Source organism: Alosa pseudoharengus, unplaced genomic scaffold (assembly GCF_046254945.1).
Source record: "Alosa pseudoharengus isolate Yale_2024_CS ecotype anadromous, Long Island Sound unplaced genomic scaffold, YU_APseudo_1.1 YU_APseudo_1.1_scf_5, whole genome shotgun sequence".
Lineage (NCBI taxonomy): Eukaryota > Metazoa > Chordata > Actinopteri > Clupeiformes > Clupeidae > Alosa > Alosa pseudoharengus.
In genome coordinates this window covers 41,654,457-41,677,065 of record NW_027468837.1, presented here as the reverse complement: position 1 = coordinate 41,677,065, position 22,609 = coordinate 41,654,457, and the positions used below count along the sequence as shown (strand labels likewise).

Here is a 22,609-nt window from a genome sequence, read left to right as displayed (position 1 = left end):
TCAATCTAAATATCGCTATGTATCGCTAAAAAATGCTGTCTCTTGTCTGTCTCTTGTTATCACCACCAATGTCTGCGCAGATTGTTGGTAGCTGGGGCTATTATAGTTGCGGCTGGTTGGCAAGCGCGCGACTTTTAGATGTGCAGTATTCTGTTAAATCTGATAAGTGAAGTGCTCACATGACGCTGAACTTCAATTTATCCCCCCATCATTTTGCTGAATTGTAACGGGCTACACCTCTGCTAACTAAGGTTGACCTAGCACCTAAGCAATGGAAGGCAATACCATCAAATGCATTACAACCTTTGTTCAGTAAATATCTTTCTTATTCCAGAGGCTTGCCTCTTTCATGCATCTCCTTTGTCCATCTTCTGTGTTCGGGGAATGCCATTTGAAATCACTCTTCAGGTCGTGATGTGATTAGAAAATGCATAAATTAACCTTCATGGTTCTTTTCAATTGAGACTCATTCAGTTCATATTTTTTAAATGAAGAAAGACAGTGAGTGCTTCTGGTTTCTCTCTTCAAATAAACTAGGGCTGCAGCTATGAGTCTTTTTGGAATCGAATCGAGTATGCTAGTGATTATTTCATCGAATAACAAAATATTTATGTATTTATTTGTTAAAATATATTTTGCTTAAAGTGCAAATTGATTAATATGCACAATAAATGTCAAGCTGTAAACTAGCCCTAGTCACTTTTGTGTTACTATTTCAATCACATCTAAAACAATAATCATGTGTTACCAAGCTGGACCTAAATTGATTCTGAGTCTGAACTATCTGAGCTAGATCAAGTTATTATGTTAGGAATGTGTTAAGTTGAATTCAGTTAATAGGAAATGAAATTGGTTCATGCATAACACTGCTTTTGAAATTGTATCCTTAAAATTATTATCTTTTATGATTCCTTTTAGGAGTATTTGTGATGCACACCACACTACTCTGTGAAGTGCTCCTGACCTTCAGGAGGAACAAAGATCAACTGAAGGTCAACCTGGGAAGAGGATACTTGAAGCTGTTGCTGCCACTGAATAGCGCAACCCTGTTGTAAGAATTGTGCTTTCATGCTCATCTTTCATATACCTTGTTCACTTTCAGCAGCTTAAACACGTTTTGGATTATGTAAGGGATAACGGCCGCCGAGGTGTCCTGTTATACGGAATTAATGGATGAGGGCCAGGGGCAAAAAACTCCCCGACGCGCAGCGGAGTGGAGTTGCCTCTGCCCGAGTCCATTAATTCCGTATAACTGGACACACCTCGAAGGCCGTTATTCCGCTTATCACCCGGTTGCCACTGTAAAGCAAAGGAAACACGCGGTTCCGTTTAAAAAGAAGCTCACTAGTTCAGCTTGTTTTACAACTTTAGCATGGACAGTTAGCTTGTTTACAGTTGATTCCATTGTTGCGAAGCCTGCAACCAAAGATTCTAGAGCACTAGTTACCATTCGTAAGCATTGATATGGGACGGTGTCCTGTTATTCAGAATTAATAGCCACCCCACCAGCCAATCAGGAAAGAGTATTTCTTCTCTCCGGGTGATAAAACTTCTTATTCCACTGCTTGGTTGGATTTCCCATTGTCCTACATAATTTAGAATGACCATTAACATTGTTATTTGAACACCTATGAAGTACTGTAGATCAAATGTTTTGAACGTATCACAATTGTATATTAATTGCTGGGGGGGTATACCATGTCTCAGTGTTCTTAATTGTGTGGGGTTTTTTTAGTGGTTAGGATAGCCAAATGTATATTTACTTTCCATTATTTTTATTTATGCTCCATACAGAAAGGGCTCGAGCTGGAAGTCAAGTGTGCCGATCTTGGCAGACCTGTGCCACTGTGAGGTGTTGAGTGCGTCTTGGGAGACAGCAAGAACCTTGATTGGTGCAGAGCTGAAGCATCACACATAAAGGAGTGCACAATCACCTTTAGAGGTTTACCTCTGGTCACTCCATAGACTTCTGAAAAAAATATGGGGATTTGAAATTATCCCACCTGTTAAGCCCTCGCAGGGACGACAAAATCGTAAATTCTGATGTTTTGTTCTACACACTTTTGTCCTCTGTCTTTGAGTGGATACTGTAATCTCTGGTATGAGAAGTAGACCATAGTTCCCTCATCTGATTCATAACATCCTCTCTTTTGACATCCTCTTGACAACATAACCATACTAGAGTGATAGAGAAACCATACTAGTGGTAGTAGACCATAGTAGGCATCTTGACACACACACCACCCTGTCTGCAGTTGAAAGTCGTTGTATATTGACTTGTTTACAGTTCTTGAAGTGCAGTCTGTTTGTGTACAATAAAGTGAAAACTTCAGAAGTTTCAGTAAGAGTTCTGTCTGTCCCTATAACGTTATAGGTTTTTGTGAGATCTGTGTTTTATTGTAGATGTGAGCTCCTGAGCTAAGACAATGGTTTTTGCTTAAGTTAGCCTGTCATCTCCATTTTTTTAATGTACATTTCCAACGGCAGTTCTATGATTTAAGGTTCGCAAATTCGTGCATTACTAGCCTGCCCAGAGGGCATTGAGCTGTAGTCACATAGTAGCAGCATTATGTGGATAAAATTGGCTACATTAACCTTTCGTTTGGTTAATGCCTCGGACTTCACCTACTAGCCTACGGTGAAGTCCGACTTTATCGAGTAAGTCATGGAGTCAATTAGAATGCCACTTTACTTTACCCACCAATCACAGACATATACTATCAAAGAATGACGTTTATTCATATCTGGGGAGGGAAATGAGGGTTAGAAAGAAAAGAAAACCATAAAGTAAGCCTATTGGTTTTCTTAAAACTGACCGTCACTTATTAGAGCTATTAGCTAGCTACACAAACTGTTAGCAAAACAGCTAGCGAGTAAGACTAAAGCCTTAGCCTTACTTACGTGGAAAAAACAGACATTGGGGTTGATATTTAACTCGTTTATTATCAAAACACTACAAACGTACATCTGTATAACTTGTACAAGTCTCTCAAGAGATGTCCTCTTTCGTGTAACTCCTCCAAGTTACAACTTGTTTTTTAAAAAGCGCGGCCAATTCCACCCATAGACAGTAAACAGAACGCTGCTCACTTCCGTTGTGGGTTCATATCCGTTGTGAACACTTATTTGCATGTGTTGTGAACACTTATTTGCAAGTGTTGTAGCGTTTGTATTTCGCTGAACCGCCAGGATCGTGTTGTGAACACTTACTTGAAAGTGTTGTGAAAACTTATTTGCAAGTGTTGCGAACACTTATTTGCATGTGTTGCGAACACTTACTTGCAAGTGTTGTAGCGTTTGTATTTCGCTGAACCGTCAGGGTCGTGTTGTGAACACTTATTTGCACGTGTTGTGGACACTTACTTGCAAGTGTTGTAGCATTTGTAGTTCGCTGAGCCGTCAGGGCCACCGTACAAAAGAGTTTACTGTTACTGTGTGGTATGTGACTGATTCAATGTTGGTGCAACTGCATTTGACTGAAATTGCTAAAAGCAAAGAAGCAAAGTTTCAAACTATCTTCATGTTTAATGTGTGTATGTGTCTGTGTGTGTGCGAATATGGCTGTGTGTGTGTGAATATGACTGTGGGTGTGAATATGTCTGTGTGTGTGTGTGAATATGCATGTGTGCGTGTATGTGAATATGTCTTTGTGTGTGTGCTTGCCTGAGCAGAAGCACTACAGATTGAGGGCGGTGATGACTCCAAGAGTGCTGTTCCGCCTGCTGTGTGTGTGTGTCTGTGTGTGCTGATGTGGGGAGGTTATTTAAGGGCAGACTCTCAGGTTCAGTGCAGTGCAACAGTCGGACAGACCAGGAGACGAAGACAAACATAAGATATGACACTCCTGCACACACACACACACACACTCCTGCACAAAAACATTTTACCATCACCTCTCAGTGACGCGCGCACGTACACATATACACACACACACACACCTATCCACACGCACAGAGCACTTCACACATCTCGTTGTAACACACTATTCCTCTCCCTCACACACATATCCACCCAGCAGCCTAAAACACACACAGAGCACTCACATCAACTCAACAATCACACATTACATTCAGACAGACACACACTTCCACACACACTACATTCAGACAGATGTGTCTATTATAAAACAGAAGCCCAATGACTGGGCGGTAGTCAGGGGTGCCATCACTTGTGTGAATGTAGTATTGCCAAATGTTTTGCCAATCCCATTGTGTTGCATTTATTATAACAACTCATTCTGAATGGGCAATGCAGGAAGCCTACCTATTTTCCTGTATTACTGATGTGCTGTTACTGATCGCTGACAACTGAAGGTATGTAGGCAGGTATGTATGTTGGCAGTCTTAATAATAATAATAATAATAATAATAACTTGGACTTATATAGCGCCTTTCATGGTACCCAAGGTCGCTTAACAATGGGGGGGGGGGGGGTTAGGGGTCAAAGGACTTGGTGAAAAGAAATGTTTTGAGGTGCTTTTTGAACATGGGCAGGGACGGGGCAGAGCGGACATGGAGTGGTAGACTGTTCCAGAGTGTGGGAGCGTTGGCAGAGAAAGCCCTGCCCCCAAAAGTCCGCAACATGGTGCGGGGGGTGGCCAGCAGGTGCTTGTCAGAGGACCGCAGGGAGCGTGACTGAGTGTAGGGGTGGAGGAGATCTGTGAGGTATTGTGGTGAGAGTCCATGGAGAGATTTGTAGGTGAGCAGGAGGATCTTGTAGGCGATGCGTGACTTGACTGGCAACCAGTGGAGCTGTTGGAGAATGGGAGTGATATGTTGCCAGGGCTTTGTGTGGGTTAAAACCCTGGCAGCTGAGTTCTGGACATACTGGAGTCTGCTAAGGGCCTTGGTGGGCAGTCCAGACAGGACACCATTACAGTAGTCCAAACGGGAGGTGATGAAGGCGTGGATGAGTGTCTCAGTTACTGAAGGTGTGAGTGAAGGCAGGAGTCGTGAGATGCTTCTGAGGTGGTAGAAAGCAGACTTGGTGACATTGTTGATGTGAGACCGGAAGGAGAGAGTGGAGTCCAGAATAACACCCAGGTTGCGCACCTCAGTAGATGGGGAAATGGAGCAGCCATCCACAACCAGGGCCAGGTCTCCAATTTTCCTGAGCAGTGGTGCAGGGGCCACCACCATGAGCTCTGTCTTATTACTGTTGAGTTTGAGTAGGGTTGTGGTCATCCATGATTTGAGTTCCTGCAGACAGTTGACAAGATGTATGGATGGGAGATGGGAGGAGGGGTTTGTGCTGATATAAAGCTGAGTGTCATCGGCATAGCAGTGGAAGTTGAGTCCATGTTTACGGATAATATGACCCAGGGGTAACATGTAGATGGTGAACAGCAGAGGACCAAGCACAGCTGACAACAACCAGTTGATTAGAGAGTCACATTTGAAATGTTGGGTAGTCTAAATTATAGCCTATAGTGCGTGCATCTCAGAGGAAGAGATTTTGAAGAGAGAGAGAAGATTTAACCTAGGTGATGATTATTTGTGTCTGGTGGTAATTAGACTTGAGTATAGATACCTATGAATTGTTTTGAATAAAAAAAGATAAGATAACAAATGAAATGTGACCCTGCAAGGCGAAACCAGTCATTTTGGTAAAATTTACAAAATTAAGTTATTGTACTCACACGAACGGCCATAAACTAAACTTTCCAATAATATGCATATCGAGGGTATTGCAAATAGTATTGGGTATTGGATAGTCGCCGACCCTCATTAGATGTGGATATTTGGAGGTTAGGATAGCCTTCAAGAAACAAGGTTATCGCAGTTGCTGTGAGACATACGGCCCTTCTCCAGTCTCTCTCAAAATCAAAACACACCCAATTCACGCTTGGACTTTTCGATTATGTTTCTAAATGTTGGGACTGATAGACACTGAACTCTGGGGGTTATTTGAATGTTATTTGAAGTGTTTTACTGTAAAAGGAGCGTCGGATATCCCGCCTGTCTTTGCACAATTATAGGGCCATGATAATGCATGCGATAGCCTAGAGTCGAGAGAAAGAAGACTAAATAAATATGCAGACATGTTATAAAAGATATATTCCTAGCCTACATTATTGTATAGTAAATTGAGTTTATCCAACCTGCTGGCAAGCCAAAATGCGTTGCACATGGCTTTATCATTGTCCTCTAAAATGCAATATAAGCAGAGGCGGACAGAGTACACAGCTTCATTACTTGAGTAAAAGTACAGATACCCTTTGCTAAATTTTAGTACAAGTAAAAGTACAACAGTCAGATGTCTACTTAAGTAAAAGTACTGAAGTACTTGTTTTTAAAAGCATTTGTTTTAAAATTACTTGAGTATCAAGAGTACAAGAGTAGCCTACATTTTCTAAATATTGCATTACTACTGCCACAGTGTTTACATTTATGTACAGAAACGTCCTACATGGAGTTATGAAAAATGTTAATGTTAATACCTTGGAGAATGTAAAAGGAATTGAAAGTAAAATCAAGTAATTTTCATCTTTTTACCATGTTGCCAGGGATGGGCAGTATTTCTAATACATGTATTTAAACTACATATTTCAAATACAAAATACTATTTTGTAATTGAAACACTTGAAGCGAAAACTATCATCAACTTGTTCAGAAAATGTAAATAGTCTGGCGAGGTGGGGCCACGGGTTGGCACATTCCCGGGATGGACCTGCTGCGTCTTCATCCATTGTTTCGTCCATGGTTTCGTCTCTTATCTAAATCGGACCATGGAGTTGACTTTGGCGGAAAGCTGAAGGTGATTGCTGATAGGCTGTCCCAATCAGTGGTGCCTGCACAATCCAATCACGTTTGAGAGGGAAACAACAAATTGAGGGTTTGCGAGATTTTTCTTTTTTCCTTTTTTTTTAGAATAAGTAACGGACTCACAGTTATGGATAGAAATGTAGAGGAGTAAAGAGTACAATATTTGCCTCTCAAATGTACTTGAGTAAAGTCATGAGTACTCCCCAAAAATGATACTCGAGTAAAGTACAGATCCCTCAAAATTGTACTCAAGTACTGTACTCAAGTAAATGTACTCTGTTACTGTCCGGCTCTGAATATAAGCAACTTGAATATATCGCACACCCAGTTTGAACACCCTGATGGACACTGAACTCTGGGGTTATTTGAACGTTCACTGAAGTGGTTTAGGCTACTGGAGCAAGAATTCCGCCCGTCTTTGCGCAATTGGCCATTGATTGACGGCCATTAATGAATTAATATAGGTGGCCTGCACGCACAGTTTGTTTGATGCATGGAGTTTCCGACCGTTTTCCCCTGAGAGCTTAGAGAATAAAATGAGGAGAGCTACCTGTGCTTTACATATAATGTGTAACATTTATTCACATGGCCAGTTCAAAATCACCTAAGGTTTTGACTGAAATGTGTGCCGATATCAATTATTGGGAAAAACATTGTTTGGAGTGGATGGCGGGTGGATTGTTGATGTAGCTGCAGGTGCAGATGACATAACTACAGCTCATCCATGCATCTAGGATGTTGGAATTTGATAGAATACAGGAACTGAGATAAATTGAAAATGAGGATTGGTAATGTCGGAATAGCGGTACTAAAAAAGAGTAGGGGCATGTCTAAATATAGGGATGTCGTAATAACGGTATGTCGTAATAGAGGGTTGTCGTAATAACGGGATGTCGTAATAAAGAGTGAACCCCTAGACACTCATACCACTAGGCTACCACCTAACTTTATGCCTCTACAATTGATGACACCAAATTAAGGAGTAACCTATATCTTGATCGGGGAAACTTTTAGTTTATTTTTCTTTCGGTTCACAGTCCCCCCCCCCCCCCCGTCTTGGTCCTGTGTGTCATGGTCCTGTGTGTCGTCCACATCCATACTTCTGTGGAAGTCATCAATTAGGTATATTGAGAGAAGGAGATGGAGGGAAGGAGACAAAGAGGGAGAGGGAGATATGCTGTAGGGCAGTGGTTCTCAACCTTTTTTGAACAAACGCCCCCTGACGTCATCATGAATCTCCTGATGCCCCCCACCCAACAAACACACACAAAGATATAGACCACTGATATGCTCATAATTGCCTAATGATGGTGATAATTATTATTATTATTGTTATTATTATTATTAGCCTACTACTACTACTACTACTACTAATAATAATAATAACAAATGGTTGTATAAGTGTTGGAATCAAAGTGGTCTATGAGTAGTCAAATTAAGGTTTTGTTTGAGATAAGACCTCGAGTGAGTAGCCAAGGCTTTGTGCTTGAATGCTGTTTGGTCAGATCTGTGGAACATGGTCAAATTCTTGATAATACTTCATTTATGTTTTGTGTGTGGTCTACTTGTTTCAGTTCATTAGTAATAAGGGGAAAACATTGCACAAGAATTGGGGAAGTTTGAAAGTATGTATTTGCACATTCAAAACGCAACACCAGAGATTAATGCAGGTCTCTGGTAACAGACATTTTAACATCAATCAATCACGTGAACAGCATGCCTCTTTGACCAATGACAATATCGTTCGGTCACGCACTCAATTAAGCTGATTAGCAGCCCTATAAAATAAAATTTGAAATCGCCGTTATTTAACTGAAGGCGGGGGAAGGCGACGGCAACAGCCTGTCGCCAATTTTAAACAAGAAAAATAGTAATTTGAGGCAAAGAACTTCGATGAAATGGACATTCAGCCACAGAAATTAACAAACTAGTAAAAATGAATTTAATTTAGTGTGAGCCCTGTGCTTGATGGCTAGCTGCCAGCTTTTTAACGTCAGGACACACAGACGTCAGCTTCAGCCTGAGCGCACCGGAGTCTACTAAATTCAGACGGTTGCGGTACTTGGTCTGCAAGTGGAGAGCTTGGCTGAATCCCTGCTCTACGAGGTATGACGTGGGGAAAGCAAGAAGAAGAACACAAGTCTTCTCCCACAGCAGCGGAAAACGCAGACCATGTGTGGCCAACATGGCACGCCAGCCAGAGGTGCGGAACGTGGCCTTGGCCTCTTCATCATTCTGTAGGTCAATGAGGCTTTCCTGAAATGCGCCATCAATGCTGGACGCATCCACTTGGAATGGCTCCGTCACCCATTCTGGGACGTCTAATTCATTGAGATCCCTGAAACGGACCTCCAGGTCCGCTTTCACCGTTTTCAAGTGGTCGGTGTAACGGAGCAGATGGTTGTCTGTGAGATCATCCAGCACCTGAATGTAAGTATAAAAGTTATCTTATTCCCAAAGAAAGTTCAGCCTTCATTGCTTGTCTATTATTATTATTATTATTATTATTATTATTATCATTATTACTATTATTATTATTATTATTATTATTATAATAATACACTATTATTATCAGCCTAATAACGTAGCCTACCTTGGTCAGTTGATTAAAATTATTTAGCTGACGCCTGCCCAAATTATTTCAGTACAGGTCCAGCTTGGCAAGGAGACTGCGCACTGTGGCCTTTGAATGGACAAGCGTCACGGCCTCTCCTTGGAGCTTCAGGGAGACCTCATTCATTTTCCCAAAGAAGTCCGCGAGGTAATGGATGTCGGCGCGACAAGACAGCAGCTTCTCCGTTAGATCGGCATCGACACCTTGTAGGAACTCCAGGACTGTCTGAAACAGCTCGCACAGCCTCGCCAGGCAGTTGCCTTTGGAGAGCCAGCGCACCTCGGTGTGGAGCAACAGACGCTCGAAGGCCTCATCATTCTCGCCACACAGCTGCCTGAAGAGCCTATCATTAAGAGCATGGGCTTTGATTTGATTTATTGCTTTTACTGCTGTGTTGAGTGACTGGTGGAGAGATGGGCTGATGGCTTTGGACGCGAGGTTGTGACGGTGGAGGACACAGTGCACTGTCAACACCTGCGGCACACGCTCCTTAAGGAAAGTGGCGAATCCGCGGTACCTCCCAACCATAGCGGGAGCTCCATCTGTGGCACAGGCGAGGATGTTCCCCAGTGGAATGGACTTCTCCTGGAGGTACTCCTTTAGCGCGTTGAATATCGTTTCTCCTCTTGTGTCCGCAGAGAGATATTTAATAAACAGCATGTCCTCGGCCACATCCCTCCCAGACACAAAACGCGCATAGGCCATTAGGAGAACATTGTTGTCTGCTGGATACTGAAACGATTTTCTCGCAGTGTGGCACACAGCTGCTCCTCAGTGTCCAGCGCCATCTCTCTAACCCTCCGTGCCACACTGTCATTGCTGAGCGGGATGGCCCTTAACACTGGCGCTGGGTCTCGCTCCATCACAGTGGAGATGACCTCTTTAATCGCTGGGAGAACCAGCTTTTCTCCTACAGTAAATGGTGTGCCAGACTTAGCTATCAGTAAAGAAATATTGTAGGACGCCACTAACCCGTTCTCTGTCTGGTTTGTCTTCCGAGCGAACAGATTCGAAATGGTTTGTCTTGAATGTTTCTCTTTGAGGGCATTGAAATAAGCCGCATCATGAGATGCCTTGTCAGGATGCATTTTGTTCAGGTGATCCTTTAAACGTGAGGGTTTCATCGCCTCATTAGAGAAAACCTGCTCGCAAAGCAGGCACATCGGGAGCTGAACATTTGTAGGTGAGGGAATAAAGCCAAAGTTTATGTAATCGACACTGTACTGTCTGCATTTCTTCTTGTTTGCCGCCATGTTTTTTAAGTTTTGATATTAAAAAAATATGTATACGTAATTGTGCTTGTGTACACATTTTGATTGGATATGTAATTTTAACCCGCGAAGCAGGGTTCGACTGTTGCAGCCGTCAGGAGCCGTCAACCCGCTCTGCGGCGGTCAGTCTGCTGAATTTGTTTATAGATGTTGCCATGGAAATGACATGACAGTAGCCTAGAGCGCTCCGCTGTAGAATCTTCGGCCGATTCTAACAAAGAAGATTCTACAGCGGAGCGCTCTAAGGAGGAAACTAGACGGAGCCACCAGGCACAAATCATTCCATTTCGTGTCAAAACAAACAAATGTAATGCTTAAACATTATAATAAATATCAGTGATCAACGCCCCCCATTTGTGTCTGATCGCCCCCCTCTCAGCTACCTCATTCACAACGCCCCCCGACGGTGTTCAAACGCCCCCAGGGGGGCGGTACCGCCCCCGTTGAGAAACGCTAATCTAAACTGAGGTTTGTTTCATATACTGTATTGAAATGAAAAAAGAATAGTCTACATTTCAGTCAAGCCAGCCAAATACAACATAAAAATACATTTTTATAGACTTTACAGATTTTATAGAGTTATATCTGAGCTGTAGCTTTGTTGAGGTAAGACAATACCGAAATAAAATAAAACAGTGCTTAAGACACTCTTGGCCTTTTCTCATATAGGCCTAACCTACCCTACAAGAATAAAAAAGGCCTACAAATCAATGAACTCTGGGCTTATTTTGTTCCAACAGTAGACCTAATGCAGAAACCTAAAATGCCACAAGTCTGAGTGAATATGAACAAAATCATTGGCTAATAATTTATGCATCGTTTTAGCAGCAAGGGCCAAATTATTATTTAACATTAAGGAAATCCCTTCATCAAAGGTAAGGCTACTCTACAGACTATCGTTGCTGTTTAGGAATGCTATAAGTGCTTAATTTCGCGCTGGATTTCGAAAAACAAAAGCCGACCGAGTGCAAGTTGTCACATGGTTAAGTTGCAATAGATGTATGGGTAATAAGGTCATTTGACAACTTTGGGCAATGAATATAACCAAAAACGAACTGCATTACCCACAATTCCGTGCCACGTATAGTTTCAAAACCGGAAGTGGGATGAACGCGCTGCTTGGAACGTAAATGAGTCTGAGCGAGCAGAAAAGGTTGTGCACCGATTCATAACAAGTAAATCGATATAACGACCGGTTCATTTAAGTTTTTTTCCGATACGGGGCTTCACGTATCGATGTAGCCGTATCTTACACGTTAAAAACGGATGACATTATATCTCCATTTCTAGAAAAAAACAGCGATTTTGATGAAAACTAGCCACTGTTTAGCTTGGAATTTCTCAGGAACAGAGGCGTGTAGAAATACACGGTTTGCACCCACTGAGAGCTTAAAGTCTCACCTTTTAAACGAGCCATTGTATGTGTTTATAGCTATAACACAGAATATGCTGTGGCTGTACAAAAATCATCAACAATGGTCTAGATCAGGGATTCCCAAACTGTGGTACGCGTACCCCCGGTGGTACGCGAGCTGCTTCTAGGGGGTACGCGAGATGAAAAGGGCTATGGCGGACAGGTAGCCTATAAAATGAAAATTTTACATCTTTTGTAATTAATTCATGAATAAATACATAATTTCGAATCAGGTCATAATGATATGAAAACATGAAATTAAAGGATATCATTTATAAACTCTGTATGTGTTCATCAAAAAAAGGGCAGATTATTAAACATGACGCCTGGAATAGCTAATAGAATGCGTTACTTTTGAATGCGTTGGATGGTCCGTGGGGGAAAGTTTCGCGGATATAACAGGTTTTTGAAAACAACAAAAACAGAAAGGAGGGAAGGAGCAAAGCTAGGAGTTATTTCAGATGGGCAAGGTAACATTAAGCTAGGCTTTAACAAACTAAGGTAGCCTAAGTTTAGCCTTTCTAGGCTGTATAGTGTTGTACAAACGAATACATCCTTGTCATGCGTTGTTGTAGGCCCATTATAAGATAAGATATTGTATGTGGATGTAGTTAGGCTACTATGCAGGCTAATTTTCATAACTTTTTAACTGACCAAATGCACGCACCTAAAACCGGGAAACGGACAAATATTGTCAACGCGGGGGGGTGTTATAGAATGCGTTACGTTTTTAGGCTATGTGTTTATGTGTCGGATGGTGGGGGTACGCGAGCCGAGTCGGAATGTAGGCGGTGGTACGCGGGGGGAAAAGTTTGGGAACCGCTGGTCTAGATTGCTGGCACTCTAGGACAAAGCTTCCGAAAACAGCTTGGCATTCAATGAGTTAAATAGCCTTCCAATAGGTTGAAGCTTAGCTTTGCTACCAACGTGCACACGCATGCATTGAATAAACGCTCATACCACGACTTAATTGTATGCCTCTATGTTTGATGACACCAATTTAACAAGTATTTCCTACTAATTGCAGAAATTTTTGTTTTCTTTTTCTGTCCGCGGTTCCTTGATCAATTGCGCAGCAAATTATCAGACGATGCCCCGGGAATAATTTCACTGTGCAGACCAGCATTGACCACGTTGCGGACCGCGGTCCATAGTTTGAGAAATGGTGACCTGCATGCTGCCATATTAAGGCCTTTTTACGGTGTGTTTTAGCCGGGTTTTCGCGTGGAAGGCTCTGTAGAAATCTGGCACCCTATTGAACGAAGTTAAACTAAAAGAGCGTGCCGTTCACAGACACCAGAATGAACGAGTTCACAGTAACGTTCATCAGGCAGTAATACAGTACGTTCAGTTCATGTTAGCTCAAAATATGAACGAGTTCATGAACTTTTGTTCAACACTGCTAGCAGGTCAGAGGAGCCACCTTGTTCAAGTCAGACCATACATAACAACATAGTTACTGGTGCACACCAAAAACAGAAATGGCAAAAGAAATGTATATATAAATATACTGTATAAATTACATAGGCTACCGGGGAGGTTTCCTTAGGGGTTTTCCTGGGGATTATTATTTTCTCTTTTGGGGATATTTTTATTTCTACATTTTCCTTTCCTCTGGCGCCCGGGCTGCCTTTAATTGTAAATCTAAACTGTAAACTCGAAGCGAATCACGTTTGTGCACTCTGGTTTTGGAGAGCTTTTCTTTTGTTCCGGTGATTTTCGCAATTTATTGTGATTTTGTATTTGTTTATCCACACTGGAAGCTTTAAAGCAGTCGGCTACGTTATAGTCAATAGTAGTTAGGATTGTCTGTTTGCCTAACTAAAATGTCTTGTTTGTGCTGCATTTGAGTAGCTTACAATAGTAGCCTAAAGTGTTTCAACCTGCTACTGAGAGAAAGAGCTTGTGAAGAATGCCAGTGAGTTTCAAGAGGATCTCAGCTACAGCCTTGAGAAACATCAGGGAAGCTAAGTGGAATGTGCCAGCTCTCATGCCCTTTACTGAAGATGTGCAACCATTGCATGGACATCTTCCTCAAGTGCAAGATAAAAGGTGCCATTCGCTCTCGGAACCTCCCCGTGCAAATGCCTGGAGAATGCTGGCAAAGGTATGTCTGGCCCAGATCATTCTTTCCCCCGGTGTAGGGAAGGAGCAAGCTGCCGTTACCTGCATTCACATCCAGAGACACTTCGGATCCACATGAGGATGTGGACTGGGTACTCTCTGAAGTGGACAGAAAACTTTGCAGACACTTTTCAAGGATTGTCATCAGGGGAAAACGTGGTCGCCCAGTTCCAATTCTTGTGACACAAAAAACAAGACAACATATACTGTGTACTGAACACAACACATGTACGGCAAAGTGTCCCAAGCACTGACACTTACCAGACTGCGAAAGCATGCCGCAACCCGCTCAACAGTGCTGAACATGACAGACAGAGATGGATCAGTTGGCAAATTTTCTTAGGCACGATATAAGAATACAGTGTGAATTCTATAGACTCCCAGAGAAGATCCTTCAACTTGCCAAGATCAGCCAAGTTGAAGTTGAATGGCCCTTGAGCAAGGAGGGCTGTCAGAGAGAACTTGGACGAGATAGATCCAGATGGTGTGTTATTTATATCATTTATTTATTTTTTTCTGTGTTTATCATCAATTTCTGTTCACATAATGGCTGCTAGTTGATGCTGCTAGTGGACGCTGCTGTACGGCTGGGCTGCTAGTGGACGCTGCTGTATGGCTGGGCTGCTAGTGGACGCTGCTAGTGGACGCTGCTGTACGGCTGGGCTGCTAGTGGACGCTGCTGTATGGCTGGGCTGCTAGTGTCACTTGCATAGTTACCTTTGAAATGATGAAATGATGCTAGTGGGGTACCCACCTCCTCCCTGCCGTTACCTAGTGGGGTACCCACCTCCTCCCTGCAGCTACCTAGTGGAGTACCCCCCCTCCACCCTGCCATTACCTAGTGGACTAACCCCCCCCCTCCCGTGGTTACCTAGCGGGGTACCCCCTCTCCTCCCTGCAGTTACCTAGGGGTACCCCATCTTTCATTATCTTTCTCACACTCCATCTCTTCCCTTCTTCCTATCCATCTCTCCCGCTACATTTAAATCACTCTCTCCATGCCCCCCTTGCCCCTACAGTAGCGTTTCTCAACGGGGGCGTTTGAACACCGTCGGGGGGCGTTGTGAATGAGGTAGCTGAGAGGGGGGCGATCAGACACAAATGGGGGGCGTTGATCACTGATATTTATTATAATGTTTAAGCATTACATTTGTTTGTTTTGACACGAAATGGAATGATTTGTGCCTGGTGGCTCCGTCTAGTTTCCTCCTTAGAGCGCTCCGCTGTAGAATCTTCTTTGTTAGAATCGGCCGAAGATTCTACAGCGGAGCGCTCTAGGCTACTGTCATGTCATTTCCATGGCAACATCTATAAACAAATTCAGCAGACTGACCGCCGCAGAGCGGGTTGACGGCTCCTGACGGCTGCAACAGTCGAACCCTGCTTCGCGGGTTAAAATTACATATCCAATCAAAATGTGTACACAAGCACAATTACGTATACATATTTTTTTAATATCAAAACTTAAAAAACATGGCGGCAAACAAGAAGAAATGCAGACAGTACAGTGTCGATTACATAAACTTTGGCTTTATTCCCTCACCTACAAATGTTCAGCTCCCGATGTGCCTGCTTTGCGAGCAGGTTTTCTCTAATGAGGCGATGAAACCCTCACGTTTAAAGGATCACCTGAACAAAATGCATCCTGACAAGGCATCTCATGATGCGGCTTATTTCAATGCCCTCAAAGAGAAACATTCAAGACAAACCATTTCGAATCTGTTCGCTCGGAAGACAAACCAGACAGAGAACGGGTTAGTGGCGTCCTACAATATTTCTTTACTGATAGCTAAGTCTGGCACACCATTTACTGTAGGAGAAAAGCTGGTTCTCCCAGCGATTAAAGAGGTCATCTCCACTGTGATGGAGCGAGACCCAGCGCCAGTGTTAAGGGCCATCCCGCTCAGCAATGACAGTGTGGCACGGAGGGTTAGAGAGATGGCGCTGGACACTGAGGAGCAGCTGTGTGCCACACTGCGAGAAAATCGTTTCAGTATCCAGCAGACAACAATGTTCTCCTAATGGCCTATGCGCGTTTTGTGTCTGGGAGGGATGTGGCCGAGGACATGCTGTTTATTAAATATCTCTCTGCGGACACAAGAGGAGAAACGATATTCAACGCGCTAAAGGAGTACCTCCAGGAGAAGTCCATTCCACTGGGGAACATCCTCGCCTGTGCCACAGATGGAGCTCCCGCTATGGTTGGGAGGTACCGCGGATTCGCCACTTTCCTTAAGGAGCGTGTGCCGCAGGTGTTGACAGTGCACTGTGTCCTCCACCGTCACAACCTCGCGTCCAAAGCCATCAGCCCATCTCTCCACCAGTCACTCAACACAGCAGTAAAAGCAATAAATCAAATCAAAGCCCATGCTCTTAATGATAGGCTCTTCAGGCAGCTGTGTGGCGAGAATGATGAGGCCTTCGAGCGTCTGTTGCTCCACACCGAGGTGCGCTGGCTCTCCAAAGGCAACTGCCTGGCGAGGCTGTGCGAGCTGTTTCAGACAGTCCTGGAGTTCCTACAAGGTGTCGATGCCGATCTAACGGAGAAGCTGCTGTCTTGTCGCGCCGACATCCATTACCTCGCGGACTTCTTTGGGAAAATGAATGAGGTCTCCCTGAAGCTCCAAGGAGAGGCCGTGACGCTTGTCCATTCAAAGGCCACAGTGCGCAGTCTCCTTGCCAAGCTGGACCTGTACTGAAATAATTTGGGCAGGCGTCAGCTAAATAATTTTAATCAACTGACCAAGGTAGGCTACGTTATTAGGCTGATAATAATAGTGTATTATTATAATAATAATAATAATAATAATAATAGTAATAATGATAATAATAATAATAATAATAATAATAATAATAGACAAGCAATGAAGGCTGAACTTTCTTTGGGAATAAGATAACTTTTATACTTACATTCAGGTGCTGGATGATCTCACAGACAACCATCTGCTCCGTTACACCGACCACTTGAAAACGGTGAAAGCGGACCTGGAGGTCCGTTTCAGGGATCTCAATGAATTAGACGTCCCAGAATGGGTGACGGAGCCATTCCAAGTGGATGCGTCCAGCATTGATGGCGCATTTCAGGAAAGCCTCATTGACCTACAGAATGATGAAGAGGCCAAGGCCACGTTCCGCACCTCTGGCTGGCGTGCCATGTTGGCCACACATGGTCTGCGTTTTCCGCTGCTGTGGGAGAAGACTTGTGTTCTTCTTCTTGCTTTCCCCACGTCATACCTCGTAGAGCAGGGATTCAGCCAAGCTCTCCACTTGCAGACCAAGTACCGCAACCGTCTGAATTTAGTAGACTCCGGTGCGCTCAGGCTGAAGCTGACGTCTGTGTGTCCTGACGTTAAAAAGCTGGCAGCTAGCCATCAAGCACAGGGCTCACACTAAATTAAATTCATTTTTACTAGTTTGTTAATTTCTGTGGCTGAATGTCCATTTCATCGAAGTTCTTTGCCTCAAATTACTATTTTTCTTGTTTAAAATTGGCGACAGGCTGTTGCCGTCGCCTTCCCCCGCCTTCAGTTAAATAACGGCGATTTCAAATTTTATTTTATAGGGCTGCTAATCAGCTTAATTGAGTGCGTGACCGAACGATATTGTCATTGGTCAAAGAGGCATGCTGTTCACGTGATTGATTGATGTTAAAATGTCTGTTACCAGAGACCTGCATTAATCTCTGGTGTTGCGTTTTGAATGTGCAAATACATACTTTCAAACTTCCCCAATTCTTGTGCAATGTTTTCCCCTTATTACTAATGAACTGAAACAAGTAGACCACACACAAAACATAAATGAAGTATTATCAAGAATTTGACCATGTTCCACAGATCTGACCAAACAGCATTCAAGCACAAAGCCTTGGCTACTCACTCGAGGTCTTATCTCAAACAAAACCTTAATTTGACTACTCATAGACCACTTTGATTCCAACACTTATACAACCATTTGTTATTATTATTATTAGTAGTAGTAGTAGTAGTAGTAGGCTAATAATAATAATAACAATAATAATAATAATTATCACCATCATTAGGCAATTATGAGCATATCAGTGGTCTATATCTTTGTGTGTGTTTGTTGGGTGGGGGGCATCAGGAGATTCATGATGACGTCAGGGGGCGTTTGTTCAAAAAAGGTTGAGAGCCACTGGTTTAGATAATCATATTCACACATTTTGTTGCCTAATTGACAACCATGACCATTATAATTGATAATATAAAATGAATGTGCACCTTGAGCAAATTATAAAATCTTTCAGAATGCTTTCCATTCTTGAACTGCATCGAATCGTACCGAATCGTTTTTTATAAACATGTATCTTTTCTTGTATCGAATCGTGCCCATGTATCTAGATGTGAATCGTATCGTCTTTCACATGAGAGATTCACACCCCTAGTTGCCTGTAAATTTTCCGGGAAGTGATCAGCGAGACCTGGCGAGACTGCCACCTAGTGATAGACCCACGAAAATGGCCTGGTTTTGAGATGACATACATGCGTCACTGATTCGACCCAAAGCGGCAACCGAGTTATGATAAAATGTCCAGATTTTCATACGTTTTCATGAGTTTTCGATCGTCATATATTTCATTTACATTCATCACAGAGTTCCCAAAATCACATATAAGGTGTGTTAGAGTGTCTCGTAATTTAAAAAAAAGCAAAAAACGTAATATTACGTTTTTGGCACTCAACGCATGGGAAGGAAAAACTTAATATTTAGTATATTTAGTTATAATAGTTTTTGGCACTCAATGAGTTAATTATGAAACGACATTTGATAGAACGACAAGGATTTATGCAATAAATCTGTCCATAAAAAACAGAGCACAGACTATATAAAACACTGTCTAGCATTATATTAAGTATTAAAGTCAGCCAAAAGCTATTATTTAGTCTTAGTTAAAGATCCCCAGATCAGTGATTTATATGATCTGATCTGCCATTTACCATTCACATAAGCTGGTATTGTGTTTCCCGAATCCTTACATTCAGGCATTCAAATGAAATGTAAATAAATAGCATATAAATATTCTATCAGTGTATGATGCTTGCATGAGGGAAACATCCCAAAACAACAGCACCCATAATTGCTGTTGTTTTGAGAAGTATTTCTCATGTAAAGAGTATATATACTTATCATGCAACAATGCAAAAACAATGAAACTATTGTAGGCCTAATTATATTTTACATTAGTAAAGCAGTACTCTGATGTGCATGTTTTCACAAACTTTTGTGAACAATCTTAGCACTTTAAACATTGACTGTTTTGAAGTGCATGTATAGCAATATAGTATAATAATAATTGTGATATCATTATGATAACTTGATGGGGGGTGGGTTCATGTAGGTGGGCCCTATGACCCCAAAGAATGACTTGACTGGGCCTCAGGTCAAAGAAGTTTGAGAAAGGCTGATGTAGACGACAAAGCAGCAAGGAGGCGTCGTATGATCATTTAAACAAGTTATATGACAAGGTCGGTGAGGATGGGAAAAATCGTACATTTCTGTGCAAACTTTGCCCGCACTCCTGTCACATCCACAGCAAACCTGAAACGGCACATTGAACTGAAGCACCTGGCTAGCCTTTCAAGGTATGTGCAAGCCAATAAAAAATCAAAAGACTGTCAAGACAGATCCTCAACCCAAATTAACTGCATTCTATATGGGATGTGGCAATAATTTTGAAAAATAATAGCTCGCAGCAACATATGAAAAAAAAGAACTATGAACTAGTTAATTTTTGGAAAGTGTGAACTTAATTCAAAATTTTGAATTATGAACTACTATGAACTGAACTAGTTCATTTTAAAATTTGTGAACTGAACTTTGAACTAGTTCACGTAGAAAGTGAACTTTCCCAACACTGCCTGCTAGTACCAGATGTAAGGTTGTGCCTATCAAAGGTAATTTTATCTGATGTTGTCACTCTTTTGCCACCTCTGTTGTGGTGCGCACCAACAACAAAGTCATCATGTATGGTCTGACTCAAACAAGGTGGCTCCTCTAAACTGCTGGCTTCAGAATTAAGGTTGTGCCTTTCACAAGTCATTTTGCCTGATGTTCTGGTGTTGTGCTGTCACAGACAGAGGAAGTCTTTGATAAACAAGCATCCAGCACATCATCACAAGACTGGCATTTTCTGCCAGGTTGAATGGTGATATCACTCCCTCGGTCACAGTCACTCTCACTAGTGGTATTTGGAATATATTCATTGTCACTATCCGATGGAGTAGAAATATATAGTTTTGTCTTTCATCTAGAAAGGGAAATAATTGTAATTAGAAGCATGTAGAGCTGCAAATGAAAAGTAAATAAAACATAAATTAATTGAAAACCACACAATTATCTTATTTTTGTTTTTTTTACACGATAATAAACTGAATATATACAAGAAATATGGAGATTGGCCAATTTGTGACAGGTGATTTTCTCAAAGTTCTTTGATGTTTAAAAGTGAAAATTATTTTTCATTTTACAACATTTTGCCATACAAAATAAAGCTTTCCACACAGATAAGTTCACTATGCATTCAAACATCTTGAACAGGTCTTGTGGGAACATTTTACACACTATATTACAATTCCTTATGGGGACCAAGTTTGCTCAATCTTTAACACACAACTTCTGTTTAAAAAGTGTGTGAAGCACATGTCCCTATGGGGACACCGTAACTGTCCAGAATACAGTCAAAATAAACAAAGAATAAGGTCCATGCCAAAATCTAGACAAAGTATCTCTCTACCGCTAACCTTCTAAAAGCAACATTTAAAGAAGAATTCCGGTGTGATTTTGACCTAAAGTGTGTTGAAACATGATACCGAGTGTGAATATATGTCTCATAGCTCATTTGGGCTTGTCCACTGCACTCAGAAATCTGGCGCTAGTTAACCAATGCTACCAACAGTTTTTTGATGAGGGTGCCTCGGGCATCGGCCTAGCCATGCAAATAAATCATTGTTTTACACCATTTACGAGGCTCAAAGTAGCTCCATACATCATTGGTAGACTTCTGAGGGCCTTGACATTTAAAACAAGACATTGAGAACTTTGAAAAAGCACTGGTAGTTTACTTACAAGACGATTTATACAGACAGTATCTTCACAGAGTTTAGCGTTTGCAGCCATCTTGAATTTAGTCACAATAAGTCGAGCGACGATTAAGAATGAACAGGTATGATAAGGGATCAGATTCCAAAAATAATTCTGTGGAAATGCATGGATTCCAGTTTCTTCCAGTAGCAGCAACTGGAATCCATGCATTTCCACGGAATTATTTTTGGATGACATTTGCATGGCTAGGCCGATGCCCGAGGCACCCCCATCCAAAAACTGTAGCATTGGCTAACTAGCGCCAGATTTCTGAGTGCAGGGGACAAGCCGAGATGAGCTATGAGACATACGTTCACACCGGAATTCTCCTTTAAGTCTTAGACAGAATGGGCTCTATTTTGCACACTGGCGCATGGCGTAAAACTCGTTTTCCACCCGTGCAAAGATTAATTCGGTATTTTGCACGTTTATTTTTTAAACAATGCGCCCAGGGGTGTGGGAATTAACAACCTAGGGAGGGGCCTAGCGCATTATCTAAAAATCGCTATTGTACACCTGGTCAGAAGTCTATGGCAAGTTGTTTATATGTTATTTTAAGAGCGCATTGTCAACAGTCATATTGGCAGGTGCACGCACCATCCTTCTATCATTCATGAACGCACACCAGCGCACGTCCATGCAAAACATTACAAATTGCACGATTACAATGGGAAACATAAATAGAATAAAGATATTAGGAAATACTGTACATCTCATTATGAGTAGTTATTCACCATCGTTTGCAAATTGGTAATGACGGTTAAAAGTGATTAGGGGAGAGGCGAGAGACACGTATGGAGCACAGCTGAAGACGCGCTGTCACGAGATATAAGCAACTCCTCTGCAGGATAAATGTTGTTTTGTTCAGTCATTTGAGCAATATTTGGGTAAGTGTTGCTTTTTTCAGCCTATGTTTTCGATGGTAACCCATTGTCAGTCAATAGTGAAATATAACTGTCTTGTCGTTGACTCCTTGGTGAAGTCAGTTTCACTTTGCCAATGAGTTCAAATAATAGACGAGTGCAAATGCGTGAAGGCTATGCTAGATTTTGGTAAAGCATGGTTTAGTGGAATGACTATTCCATACGGTCTCGCAAGCAGCCTCCTTCAAATGCGCCGTTGAATGCAAAAATACTGATGCATTTATTTGACATATCGCGCTTTGCGCCGTTAAAGGGAATGACAGATGTCATTCTCATTGGTTTAAATGATGTTACGCCCCAAACACACCCATATGACTGATTAAAAAAACCTAGGAACACCTTGTTGCACCATGCGCTCGACGTTTGATAACGAAACCCCTCCCAATGCGGACTGGACATCC

The 22,609-nt window shown here is 42.2% G+C and overlaps 2 protein-coding genes across 2 annotated transcripts; one reads left to right on the top strand and one right to left on the bottom strand.

Annotated features, from left to right (window-relative positions):
* Positions 1-8,711: 8,711 nt before the first annotated feature.
* Positions 8,712-10,083, bottom strand: LOC143104932 (zinc finger BED domain-containing protein 5-like). Its single transcript, XM_076269262.1, has 2 exons — positions 9,442-10,083; positions 8,712-9,188 (listed from the first exon to the last, which is right to left on the bottom strand). The coding sequence occupies exons 1-2, from the start codon at positions 10,081-10,083 to the stop codon at positions 8,712-8,714; spliced, it is 1,119 nt and encodes a 372-aa protein (XP_076125377.1).
* Positions 10,084-16,208: 6,125 nt separating this feature from the next.
* LOC143104931 (zinc finger BED domain-containing protein 5-like) lies at positions 16,209-17,580 on the top strand. The gene is made up of 2 exons (XM_076269261.1): positions 16,209-16,850; positions 17,104-17,580. The coding sequence occupies exons 1-2, from the start codon at positions 16,209-16,211 to the stop codon at positions 17,578-17,580; spliced, it is 1,119 nt and encodes a 372-aa protein (XP_076125376.1).
* The last annotated feature ends 5,029 nt before the right edge of the window (positions 17,581-22,609 follow it).